Genomic DNA, 14,487 nt, shown 5'->3' with positions numbered 1-14,487 from the left:
TTATGTTTTCAATTATAGAATTATAATATTCAGTATTACATATAAATTTTATTATTATTTTAATTTATTTATAATTGATAAATTCATATATTATTATTATTAATAATAAATTATAAGAATTTTAATATGTCGTGCGTATTTTTTGCGTTTGTCGCATGTCGTGCTTTTCGAGCTAGTTTATTCGTGTACACGTGTTGTATCTTTCGTGTTTCTCGTGTCTCGTGTCGTGCTTAAGGACATATTTTTTGTGTTGTGTCGTGGCAATTTATAGCATCGTGTCATGTCATATTTAAGCTTATATTTTTGGGAAACTTACAAAAATACTGTAATTTTGATTAACTTTTATAAAAATACTGTCACACGGAAATCTTTTCAAAAATACTGTGTTTTTATAAAACACCAGCAAAACACAAAGCAGAATAACTCAAAACACCAGTAAAACACTAGTAAAACACTAGTAGAATACCAGTGAAAACTTAACACAGTATACTGCAGTATGAAACTTATAAAAAAACACAGTAAAAAAGTAAAAAATACCGCCTGGCAGTATTTTTGTAAAAAAATAGTAAAAGTTAGTATATCATGTAAATTTCCCTATATTTTTTTCGTGCCTAATCGTGCTCGTGCTTTTTGGGCTCGTGCTGATTTTGTACCGTGTCAAAAAATTTGACCCGTATTTACATGTCTAATCTAATTAATAATTAATTTGTATTGTCTTTTTGGAAACTAATGATAATTTTCTTGAAAATTTTGGTAAAAGGAAACATGTTGAATTTTGAAAAAAGAAAATTATCTTGATATTTATATGGTTCTAGAATTCTACTATTTTAACTATGTAGTCAAATAGGCAAGAAAAATAATGATGAAGTCAACGAGGACATGATCAACTTTATTTTTAAATTAAGGTTGTAGAATTAGTATAACATATATATTTTTTTTTTGAGATAAATTAGTATAACATATTATAAACTTATTTTATGATATATTTATGTAATTTAACCAAATATTTATAAACTAATTCCTTGGACGCGCGTGGACATATAATTAGCTTGAATTGACGTTAGTAAATTCTTAATTATACAACTCATAATTTTATTCTATATTTTTTTTCTAAAAAAAGTTTTATAATTAAAAATTAAAGCACTGCAACTGGATAAAGAATAAACAGTCAATTTTTAATTTAAAATTCTTTTGAGCCAAAATAAGTTTTTTAAACCTAGCTATATGTTCAAATTAATTAAAATAATTTACTCACAATTTTTTTAATAAAATTCATTCAAACACCTTGAAATAGTTTTTTATTAAAAATAAAAAGATTTATTTTATTTAATAATTATCTAAACAAAAATAAAATTAAACATTTCACTTTATACTATACTAGGCCGAAGTTACGTGCAATTGTACTTACGGAGGTATACTTAATTATTTTTATACAATTTTATTAAATAAAATACACTTAAAAATAATTATAATATAAAGTATGAAAAGAAAATTTTAAGAAAATATTAATGTCTAAATTAAAAAAAAAAAAATAGAAAACATAATAGAAATTTAGAAAATAAATAGAAACACTATCGAAAGTTTTGAAAATAAAATATTTAATTATTTTTGTTTAAGAATTATGGGATTCCATCTCAAAACCAATTGGTGATGAGTGAAGTAGGTCATGTTCTTATATATGACTCAATATTTTTACATTTGATCCCTGTGGAACAATAGTGCCCAATATTCTTCCTCAAGATGGTGACTAGTTTTGCTCACCAATCTTGAATCACCATATCATAATTAAGTAGTGTCATTTGCTCGTTTATTCTTGTTCGCAACTGGGAGTATCATTTTGCTTGCTTGCGGCTGGCTAACTCTTTGATAAATATGGATCGAAAGCCCGCTATAGGGATATGGCTCTGATACCATGTTGAGAATCATAGATTCTATTTCAAAACCAATTGGTGATGAGTGGAGCCCATGTTCTTATATATAGCTCAATATTTTTATATTTGATTCATGCGGGACAATATTGCCCAATAATTTTTTATATTTTAAAGATAAACGACATCTCAATTTTAAAAATATATAAAATTAATGTTTTAACTATTTTTATACTTTAAGATAAATATGGGGATACTTCTAATATTATGTCACTTCACCTATTGAAGACATGGTGAAATATTTAGAGCATGTTTGGTATTGTTTTTTGTTTTTTGTTTTAAAAAATTGTTTTTAGAAATGAGAACAAAAAATAATTTTTGAAGTTTTTAAAACACAAGTCACGTTTGGTTAGTGATTTTTAAAAACAATATTGACCTAAAGTGAATTGGTTTTTAAAACAGAAAACAACATTTTGTTGTTTTCAAAATTCTTGTTTTTTGTAACTTTATTTTCTGAAAACTGTTTTTAAAAAACAAGGTTAAACAAACCAAATTGTTTTTAAAAACAATTTTCTGTTTTTAAGTTATGATGTCAAACATGCACTAATATTTCACATTTTTTGTTTTTTCTAAATCTGCAAGTAGTTGGATTGTCATTTATTTATATACACAGTAGAATCATTCATTGCAGTTAGAGGTGCTTCCTGCCCGCGAGGAAAGAAAGAAGAGCAACAAGATTAATTGATAGTAAAGTAATATTAATTGATATATAATATAAATTATGAAAATAAATTATCTCTTAATTCTTTTGTGTAGCTTTGACGACTCTTCCTAATATTTTATAATCTATCGTATTTAATTAACCGAATAGATAGAAAATGCTAAGCCTCGAGCTTGGTGTGCTTTGGGGATTACAATAGACATCTTGACCACCATATTAGATTGATGAGCTTAGATGACATAGTTGCGTTCTTTGATCCGGATAATACCAATTTTTGTCATGTTTTGTAGGCTTTAGTTCTTAATTCCTTTTCTAATAGATGCATCATCTGTAAATGCAATGTGCTAAGAGTAAAAAAGACAATTTTTAACACATACAAAGAGCAATAAGCAAGACACAAATTACTTAACGAATAAACATAAAGTTGTGAACAAAAAATAACTTATTAAGCATATTTCATTTAAACTCTGGAACTAATTGCAAAATAAAAATATTAGTCAAATTGGCTTGTTCTCCCTGGTACTTCAGTACGCAGAGATTTTCTCCCAACAATCTAAATCCAACACCAAGGCTATTGCTAAATAAACAAACATATATAATTACTTTTTATGCATGATAAGTGCATAAATAAGTCTGATGCGCCAAAAAATAAGTGCACATAAGATCATTACAAATACATTAAAGGAGGCAATAATTGTTCTATGGCTAGAAAGACATATGTGAAATTGAGAGAAAAATCAAAGTTAATTAATTGATGATTACATGGATGTTATACAATAAGTATTATCCCAAAGAACAAGGGTAGTAGAAACTAACATTGATGTGAAATAGAAAAACCATATCATCAATAACGTATTTCCAAAATGTTAGTCAATTAAATTTTAATCATCCAAATAGATGGAAACAGAGAGACTGCAAATTTGTAAAATAATGTCTATTGTGTCAAGTTTTCTTGACATTGATCAATCCAGTCTGAAATGGAAGTTGCACGTCTTAAAGTTTTCCTCTAGTTGAGAAAAAAAAAATGGATAATATATTTCTCCCAAACATGTGTATAGAAAGAGAGTAACAAATAAAGTTTAAAACGGGAGCTCAGGAAAGTACAAACATGTATAATGAATTATTAAATCTCTGTTTTAGTATTTTTTTTTTTCTTTCTTTCTTCTTCTTAGAAACCTTCATCATCTTCTACAATTCTTTCACCAAATAATTCATATAATTTCACATCAATGAGTTTCTTTGACAAAAATAAAGGCACAAGAAAGACTTCTAAAATCAAATTATGTAATATCAACTGGGTTCGTGTATAAGCAATATAAAATTTACAATTTTCGAATCAGCCCGTGACTGCCTATTTCGAACAATCACAGACAAATAACCTACTATAGAAAGCAACCGATGTGATTTATTCTCCGTTGAAAGCCATAGCTACCTGTTGAGTCGATACAGCTGTAGCTGAATTGACATTAAGAGTCCTACTGGTGAGACCGATTGGGAAGCGGGTTGCAACAATACTACTTCTACGTACCAGAACTTATCATGATGGCGTTTAATTGTCCTCTTCTGTAAGATATTTTCGAATATATATTAGTTTGTTCTATAGTTAAATTGGTTATAAATATAGCTTACTGTGAATATTACTCTTTTCACATTAAAAAAAAAACAAAAAAAAAATCCAATTAAATTCGGGTCTAATTTGTAACAAAAGAAAATTCTAGCTAACTGGTAACTTTTGAAAATGACACCTTGTTTGTTTGATCAATTGCTATACTTGGTTGTAGGAAGGTGCTCCCTTAGTCTCATTACTCCTTAACTAAAGTTCTGAGAAAGAGCTTCTCACAATATTATTTTATTTTTTGCACTATATTTTTTTGTTTGTGGTGATAATGACAATTAGCCCACAGGCCACGGCTAGCCTCCACTGACCAAGTCCCCACTCACTCTTTCAAATATTAGCTTTTAATTTAATTAATTAATATATTGTACAGACCTGAATGCATGAGTCGAATAATTACAAAACGTGGTTAATTATTATACCGAATTTATAATTATTGTTAGCTTTTGTTACATATATATATTCTTCTTACGTACTTTCTCTAGTAATTGCCATCAAGGTCAAAGGTCAACTAATTAGAGCACGTCCAATAATATTATTTTAAACTAGCATAGAATACTAGACTCAATCTACAGTCCTCAAATTTGGACACACATATATATACATACCATTTGATCATATCTACGTACTCCAAACAGGAATATAGCAAAGAGATAATCAATAAACCATGAAAGCCAGCCATTTACTGCCTTGTCTGATTTCAATTCTTCTTCTAATTTTAGCCACAAAACCAACATATTCTCAGCCCAGTACTACTACTACTACTAATGGCTCCACCTGCCTAGACCGTTGTGGCTCGGTGAAAATTCCCTTCCCTTTCGGGACAGGACCGGGTTGTTACCACGACGAGTCGTTTCTCGTCGCTTGTAACGACACTAATAGCAAAATTGATTCTCCCAAACTCTACTTTTCAAAAAGTAACGTTTCTATTCTTGATATTTCAATAATAAATGGTGAACTCCGAGTTGAAGGCCCAATTGCCCGAAACTGTTACGACAGTTTCGGGAATAATACGAGTAATAGTAGCGAAATTACTCGTACTATGACTACAAACTCCAATTTTCCACTCTCCGCCAGGTAAAAAAAAATAAATATTATTATTAATATTAAAAAAATAAGTTATCAGTGTACCTCCCGTCATTGATTAATTAATAAATTGGTAACAAAATAATGTTGACCATATTTATTTTATTTTGTTACCTATAGACGAAATAAATTGGCGGTGGTGGGGTGCGATTCGCTGGCGGTTATCGGGGGTTTGGAGGGGCGAAACTACTCGGCGGGATGCATATCCATGTGTAATCAAATAAACGACGTAGTAAACGGGTCGTGTTCGGGTGTGGGGTGTTGCCAAATGAGCATACCGGAAGATGTGATAGATTTTGCTGTTTCATTAGGAAGTTTGAATGATCACAAGGAAGTGTTTGATTTTAACCCTTGTGATTATTCTTTTGTGGTTGAAGATGATGCTTATGAATTCTCTTCTCTTGATTTAAAGGATCTTCAGAAGAGAGAAAGTGTTCCTTTGATTCTTGATTGGGCTATTGGGAATTTGAGTTGTGAAGAAGCTCAATTACAGAAAGATGATAATAATGAATATGGTTGTAGAGATAGTAATAGTTTTTGCTTGAATTCTACTAATGGAGTTGGGTATAGATGTAATTGCTCACACGGTTATCAAGGCAATCCTTACCTTATCAATGGCTGCCAAGGTATATATTTTTATTTATTTGTTTTTTTTTAATATATATGATTATTTTTATTATTGATGGTAGCTTCAATTATTATTATTTATTTTTTTTGATAGAAAAATAATTTGTATTTATTATTGTTGATTTTGATTAGATATAAATGAGTGCGATGGTGATAATCCGTGTGTGGGAAGCTGCATTAACTTGGCTGGGAGTTTCAGTTGCTCATGTCCTAAGGGATATAAAGGAGATGGCACCAAAAATGGAACAGGCTGCTCTCCTATTCCTACTACTAACCATTCTGTCCTAACCATTTCCATTGCCTTGGGTAAGTATATGTATTAATTACATATAATTAAAATTAAATATATATTACTGATCTTGCGTTTAGAAAGCCACAATGTAATTAAAGGTAATTACACAATTTAGCATATTTGTCTGACCATGTAATTATACTATAACTGTATAATTAGAAGTAATTAAGGGGTTCCAATTACACTCTTTAATTCTCATGGCCCCCATAAGAATTAAATGTAATTACACTGTGTAATTACTGAAAAAAATTTATATAAACATTAGCTACTAAAAAATATTATTTTCCCATATAATTACTAACTATTTTTTCAAACAAGATATTAAGAATTCATAGGTAATTACCACTTCATATCTAAACACATCTTGCATTTTAAAATATAGTATAATTACTAAACTGTGTACTTACCATTTTAATAATTACCTTACTTAGTAATTATACAGTTACTTCCAAACGCACTCTAAATTAATATATTGGTTTTGGGGATGATGAGCTTCACCGCATGCCATTATTGATTGTGCTTTCCGCCCATTTTGAAAGAATTTCTATGATATCTTTATTTATATTATATTTTATTAAACTTTGTAATAAGATAATAATATATACATAGTGCTTGCATTTTATTTTGACCACTTGTGTTTGTATTAATTATATAAAATTCTAAAAATCCCTTAATTAATATATCATCTGATCTGAATATTTGGGTATACGTAGTAGCTAGCTAGCTAGCCTAGCCATGTATTCTTTTAACATATCTTTGGTTTGGAGTAGTGGAACATGACCTACGTTATAACAAATTAAATATTTCATTTTTGGAAGGTAAAGTTACTTAGCTTAAGATAATTGGTTCTGATTTTAAAAGCTGCTTTTAGGCTTCTCAAGTAATCAGTAATTTTTCAGCTATTAAAATTATAAAATTCTTTTAACAGAATTTAATTTTAGTATTTTTCTCGCAAAGAACTTTCAAAGAAATTAAAAGTAAAAACAGAGAAATTTAGCCAAACACAACAACCTTAGCTAGAATTGAAAAATAACTACAAATAACCCATCACAGAGTCACAGTGCCAAAGTTTTATGACAATAATTCACTTAAATCTTCAAATGAAAATAGTATAGTGGCTAAAATAATTGGTATCTTAAAAATTTTGTACTTTTAAATTATATTGTGTTATTTTTTGGGTGAATAAATTTATAATATTTCCCAAAGGTACATTTTATACTTAATTTTTAAATAGAGATATATACTATTATTAATTTGGCTATATATAATTTTTAAAATTAAATATATTATTAAACGTTCTAAATTTTATTTTGTTGGTTTATATATTTATAGGTGTCTCTATAGGCCTATTGCTACTGCTTCTGGGTTGTTCTTGGGCATATTGGGTACTAAAGAAAAGAAAGCTTATCAAACTCAAAGAACAGTTTTTCCAACAAAATGGAGGAATATTATTACAACAACAACTTGTTCATCAAACAAGTTCTTCTTCAGACACTTCAACAGCCAAAATTTTCACAGCTGAACAACTCAAAAAAGCCACTAATAACTATGATCAAAGCAGAGTTCTTGGCCAAGGTGGTTATGGGACAGTTTACAAAGGAATATTACTTGATAACAAAGTTGTTGCCATTAAGAAATCCAAAATTGGTAACCAAAGTCAAATTGAGCAATTCATAAATGAGGTGATTGTTCTTTCTCAAATTAACCATAGAAATGTGGTCAAATTATTAGGTTGTTGTTTGGAAACTGAAGTTCCTTTGTTAGTTTACGAGTTCATTACAAATGGGACACTTTCTGATCACATCCATGAGAAAGAAAAATACCCTTTATTATCGTGGGAAATGCGTTTAAAAATCGCAACAGAAACGGCTGGAGCTATTTCGTACCTACATTCTTCGACTTCAATGCCAATTATTCATAGAGATATCAAGACTGCAAATATACTATTAGATGAAAATTACACTACTAAAGTTGCGGATTTTGGAGCTTCGAGATTAGTTCCACTTGATCAAACTCAACTAACCACTTTGGTACAAGGAACATTAGGTTACTTGGATCCAGAATATTTTCAAACTAGCCAATTGACTGAAAAGAGCGATGTTTATAGTTTTGGAATAGTGTTGGCAGAGTTACTGACGGGTGAAATGGCTGTTTGTTTTGATAGAAAAGAAAGTGTGAGAAATCTAGCAATGTACTTCATTTCGTCGATGAAAGAAGGTGAATTGCTAGAAATTCTTGATAAAAGAGTGGTTAATGAAGGGAATATTGAGCAACTAAAGGCAGTTGCTAATGTAGCCAAGAGTTGTTTAAGAGTGAATGGTGAAGAGAGGCCTAGTATGAAAGAAGTTGCAAGTGAGCTTGAGGGAGTGATGAGATCCAAGGTTGGAACACATCCATGGGGCCATGATGATCATGATCAAAACCCTAATTCCCTAATTGTACTAGAAGAGGCTGAATTCTTGTTGAGACCTAATTCAAGTAATGTTGGTGTGACTGAAGGGTTTGATAGTATGAATATCCAAATGTTTGAGCCATATGATGATGGTCGATGATAATAATTAAGTTTTAATTTAGAGACATATATTTATATCTTGATGATACATAAATGTACTCTTTTTTTAGTTGAGTTTTGTTTGAACTAGTTAATCATTGTCTTTTCCAGATTATTAATTTCTAAATTCAAACTTATATATTAGAAAAAATTTCTATAATATTTTATATATTTTATATTATAGTGACAAAGCCTTTATATATACACAGATAGACTTAATTTTTATGTATATATATAGTGATAGATATCCTACTAAAAAACTGTACGTCGCGCAGTCAAAATTATGACAAAATTGATCATAATATTTATGAAAACAAAGAACTTAAATATAAAGGGCAACAGAGATTATAGAGGTTCGGTTCAATATATGTAATAACCTATATATTCTCATTTTTGTTGTATTTCAGTACTTAAGATATCAAATGGAACTTTAGCCATTGATTTTTCCAAGTATTCTATCACGATTACAATAATATTTCTACAGAGTACTTTTTCTCGAAAAACTAAATTTAAATCTTTTTTCATAGGTAAAATTATATCATTACTTTTCATTATTGCCAATATATACATTCTGAATAATTCCTCTCAAATCCTGAGTCTTTAGTACTTAGGGAGGAAATAAAGACCTACTCTTATTCTTTGCGGCATAGCCCAGCAGTTAATTAATTTCCTTTACAGCTTTATCACACTCCTCCATACAGAGGCAGCGCTCTTCTTCACCTGGTTGATCACCTCTCTATTTATTTTGGACCATCATATGTAATGTAATGGTTCTTTCACGAGACAGGATAAATCTTTGAATTGTATTCTTGGAGACACTGTGAATTTCTTAATTGAATAGAAATTCTATTTTCTCAAACTCATATCCAATAATAGTTACACAATTATATATTTCACACTATTTAAAAATTACTAATAATCCCTATTACAATATTTTCATAGTGTTACACTTTTCTGGTAAAATTAAAAAAAAATTCAAAATCCAACAAAAATAAAAAGGAATATCATCACACCTCCTCTATTTTTTTAAAGTATCCAACCCACTATGATTAACAAAATCTTTCAGCCCAATTGCTCAAGCTTGTCAGGGCAACCATGAATTCTTCTTCTCCACACGATACAAGCACCAATTGATGGGTAACGGATTCTAATCTCCAAAGTACATTTTTCGAGGCAGTACGAATCTCATAATTAATTGAACTATATTCTATTTTCTAAATCTCATCATATTCAATAATAACTACACAATTATATATTTAAACTTTCACATTATTTATAAACTTATAGGGCCCGTTTGGAACGCAGGATTAGACTGGATTGGACTGAAAAAGATTGGACTGGACTGGACAAGATTGGATTATGCTGAAAGTAATCCTGTGTTTGGTTTTAGAATGGACTGGACTATTTTATGAGGAAATTACACTCTATACCCTTTTTATATTATCCTCTTTTATTTTTACCCTCTTTTTTAAAATCTATCAATTTTACCTCTTTTTTTAAACATTGTACCAATTTTGCCCCTGTCACTTCAAGATACTCTCCATGTGACTCTCTTATGTCAGGGTATTTTGGGTACATTACATATAAAAAGAGGTATGTTTCAAATAAATATAAAATTAGAGGTAAATTTGATTAATTGATTAATAAAAGAGGCATTTTTCAACTTATCCCCTATTTTATTTATTTCCTTTTAGAAAAAAAAAAACTTAAATTAAATAAAAATATATAATAATAAATTAAAATTAAAATATATAAATATAAATAAATAATTCGTAGCAAAAAAAATAATATATCATATATAATTAAGAATATATCATAAATATATAATAAAATATTTTATCATATTTTTTATTTAATAAATAATTAAAATAGTAAAATAAAAATACTTGAATAATATAAAATTGTTTATCTTAAACACTAATTTAATATAAATATTAATTTTTTAAAATATTTATATAAATTTTTTAGTAATTTAAAAATAATATATAATTTTATTGTCATATTTTTTTTCTTAGAATCAATTTAAGTAACTATTATTTAATTAATAATATTCTAAATTTTAAAAACTTATGTATAATAATTCAAAATTATACATTTTCACTAATTTTAATGAATAAATTTTTGATAAAAAAATGTATAAATAAATGTGTGATAATTATTTCCTTTAAATTCTTATTAAATTTAAAATATATTAATAAAATTTAAATTAAAAAAACAATAAAAAAAAACTCACCTGAATGGGATTATTTATCTCACCCTGCTGGATGGGATAAATAATCTCAGACAGATGAGGTTAACTGGATTAGTTATCCAGACTTGTAACATGCCCAAACACTGGATTGGACAAATTAGTCTGTCTAATCCAATCCAGTCCTGCGTACCAAACAGGCCCATAGTGTACACAATCGACTAGACAACGGGTCATGTGAATTAGTGCAATGTTATTTGTGCAAATTTTGGGATAAGATTCACCTAAATACATACTATATAGGTAAGTGCAAGATATGCTAAAAACGACAAACACTTCCACAAAACAACACTCATTACATCTTGTTACATTTCTCTCTCATTTTATGTTTTTTTTTTCTTTTATTTAATTAAGTTAGACTTCTGGTCGTTATTAAAATGGTTGTCGTTTATATTAGTCCATTGCCGTTTTACTGTTCATCCTCATTTTGCATGGTAATAACGTACGTCGTTTTTTACATTAGCATGGTTTTAATTTGAAGGTTTACGATGATTTTTTGTTTTTAGTAATTGTATTGAATATATGGAATTGTTTTAAAATTATGTGGTAGAACAATGATAAATAATAGGATCTTACCTAACAATAAATAAATTTATAATGTACAACAATTTAAATTAATTAAAATCCCTATTGTCAACTTCATTGAATATATCTTTCTTTTCGATTTGATTGATTGATTGTCGATAATAAAGTTATAATATTAATTGGAAGAGGAAAAAATATATATTTCTTTTAATATTTATTACATAGCTAGTGGAATTAATAAGGAAATATGCAATAAATTTTAGTTGAGCAAAATTTAATATTGCTGTATATATCACCAATTAATTTACACAAGTACTACTATTGTTACAACCAAATGAATGTGATAACGCACCAAATGATGATAATTATAATTATTAGTGTAGTAGAGTTAATTAATTAATACTATTTTTTATTAAATCAAAAAGTGTATATGATAATGATATTTATTATTATTTAATATTAATTACAGTACTGACATATTATGATTTAACGACTATTTATTGATTATAACATCATATTATAATTTTTTAAAATATATACATAAAGTTATTAATTATATTTTATTAACAAAATTAAATCCTATTGATTTTGGTTATATGTTACATGACTTAATAATTTTAGCTTCTGGAAGGATCTGGTGTGGATATGATGATAAAATATTTTATAAATCAATGTTCTCAATCATATATATATTCAAGAAGCACTAATTAAGAATTGAATATAAAAAAAAAATTAAGTATCATTATGGTAGTTTTTTATTTCCTAATTATATATATTAGAAAAAATTTTAAAAAAAATTACAAAAACAATTAATTAAATTATTTTTTTACATAGTTTATATATAATGAGGTTGAATTTTTTGATTGGTTTTTTTTATAGTTTTATTTATATAGTTATTGTGAGGTTGATTTTTTAGTGTTTTTTAATTTTTTTTATTTGATCAAAATTTATTTTTGTAATTTTAAAATTTTACAAGCGTATTTTTATAATAAAAAATTTTTGGTTGTAAAATTATAAATAAAATACTTAAAAAAAATACTTTTGAAAATTCTTCTATTTTTTTACATAAGTTTCATGTTACTAGTGCAACAATTTTGGTGCACGTATTTTGTGTTCAAAATATCATTATTCATTTATATATATTATAGATTTAAGTAATTCGTACATACAAATATCAAAATATATGATCTTATGTGTACAGTGTTATAAGGATTTTGGATTATTATATAAACAGTATAGATATATAGTGGCCCTTCATATTAATTGTGTGGCTTGTGGCTGGGGTCATATGTGTTTAAAATTTAGAATTATATATATATATGGAAGAGGTTTTAATGGTTACATTTTTATTGTAACCATCATGGTCACATTTTTTTAAGCCATTAGATTACTATTAAATGGTTGTGATTAATTTAGAAATTAAATAAAAATAAATTATAAATAACTTGTAACCTGAAAGTAACCTAATCATTTATTTCCTTATAAAACTTTAATTAAGATTAATTATATTTTAAAATTAAATTATTTATAATTATTAATTAATTTTTTGCAATTTATTACTATATAAGGATCTTTTAGCAATTTATTTTTTTATACTTAAATTATTTAGAATTTTATAGCAAAACTTTTTATAATTTAAAATTATACACAATATAATTTCATAATTTAAATTTTATTATTCTTGTAATCTTAATTTTAAATTATTACACTTAATTATTTAATTTTTTATTTAAATATTTAAAAAGTAAAAAATGAAATAAGTTGAAGGATTTTTTAGAAAAAAAATGGCTGCACTTGTTATCGATTGATTAGCTTGAGGCCTCATACTTAGTTCATATAATTGTAACAAAATAATTAAATATAATTTAAAAATAATTAATTATTTAAAAATTTATTATAAGAAGAGAATTTTAATTTATGTCAAAAGAAGTTTAATTTTTGTAAAAAATAAATTTTATTGTAAATATTATAATTAAATGGCTTAATTATTAAAATAATTCAAGTAAGGATTTAAATATAAATATTAATTGCTAAAAGAGGTCTTGTTAAATATTTAATTAATTATTTTAAGAAAATAGTTAATTATAATTAAATAATTCTAAAAAAGGAATGTCTATTTAATTAATTATTTTAAGAAAATAGTTAATTATAATTAACTAAATCTAAAAAAGGAAAGTTTACCTATTGGTAACCTGCTATTACAGGTTAAAAAAAAATATAACTATATGGTTACAATAAAAATGTAACCATTGAATAGTCACCCATATATATATATATTGATGATCAATTCATATTCATGGTGTGAAGCTATACGTATAATCTGTGTGATATTAAATTAATGGCTTCCAAGTTTTACTGCCATATATATATAAAGGTGTACATAATTATAATAGTAAAAAAAAGAAAAATTAAAAGTGTTTTGCCAACAAATATATACCGTAATTATTCATGTGTGTGATTAATAGAATATAACATAATAGAAATAAATAAGATGCTAATTAATTAATTAAATTTGTTGAATAATATTACTTGCTTCATTAGATGGATATATACATGTATATATATAACCAGATAGTAACTATATGATGAATATATCTTTCAAAAAAAAACTATATGAATATAGAAAAATTCTTCAATCTACTCTTAAAGTGATGCGTCGATGCATTTTTATCTCTTCGGTATGAGAAACTTTTTTAGTTTAATTTTTGTATGGTCGTGTACATTATAGTTATTTAAGACATTATGTAAAATTTTAAGAAATTTTAAAAAAATTTAACACGTTAGCTAAAAATAAGATTCAAATTATTTGTTGCATGTGTTACTCTTTTATACACGTGTAAAATATATTATTTGAACATTATTTTCTATATTGTAAATTTTCTAGAATTTTTTGAAATTTTTACAGAATATCTTAAATAACTATAACGTATACGATTATAAAAAAATTAAAATAT

At 26.5% G+C, this 14,487-nt stretch overlaps 1 protein-coding gene across 1 annotated transcript; it reads left to right on the top strand.

The window, feature by feature from the left end:
- Positions 1 to 4,822: 4,822 nt before the first annotated feature.
- On the top strand, positions 4,823 to 8,921 carry LOC115708008 (wall-associated receptor kinase 2). Its single transcript, XM_030636155.2, has 4 exons — positions 4,823 to 5,281; positions 5,411 to 5,916; positions 6,050 to 6,223; positions 7,542 to 8,921. The coding sequence occupies exons 1-4, from the start codon at positions 4,872 to 4,874 to the stop codon at positions 8,759 to 8,761; spliced, it is 2,310 nt and encodes a 769-aa protein (XP_030492015.2). The 5' UTR covers positions 4,823 to 4,871; the 3' UTR covers positions 8,762 to 8,921.
- The last annotated feature ends 5,566 nt before the right edge of the window (positions 8,922 to 14,487 follow it).

The sequence above is a fragment of the Cannabis sativa genome, chromosome 1, assembly GCF_029168945.1.
Source record: "Cannabis sativa cultivar Pink pepper isolate KNU-18-1 chromosome 1, ASM2916894v1, whole genome shotgun sequence".
NCBI classification, from domain to species: Eukaryota; Viridiplantae; Streptophyta; class Magnoliopsida; order Rosales; family Cannabaceae; genus Cannabis; species Cannabis sativa.
The sequence above is the reverse complement of the archived record's forward strand: the minus strand, read 5'-3'. Positions and strand labels throughout refer to the sequence as shown.

Bases quoted from the DNA above. Each gene is read 5' to 3' on its own strand.
- LOC115708008 (XM_030636155.2), top strand. From the start codon at position 4,872: ATGAAAGCCAGCCATTTACTGCCTTGTCTGATTTCAATTCTTCTTCTA. The intron at 5,282-5,410 runs GTAAAAAAAAAT...TGTTACCTATAG, and splicing joins AATTTTCCACTCTCCGCCAG to ACGAAATAAATTGGCGGTGG. The intron at 6,224-7,541 runs GTAAGTATATGT...ATATATTTATAG, and splicing joins AACCATTTCCATTGCCTTGG to GTGTCTCTATAGGCCTATTG.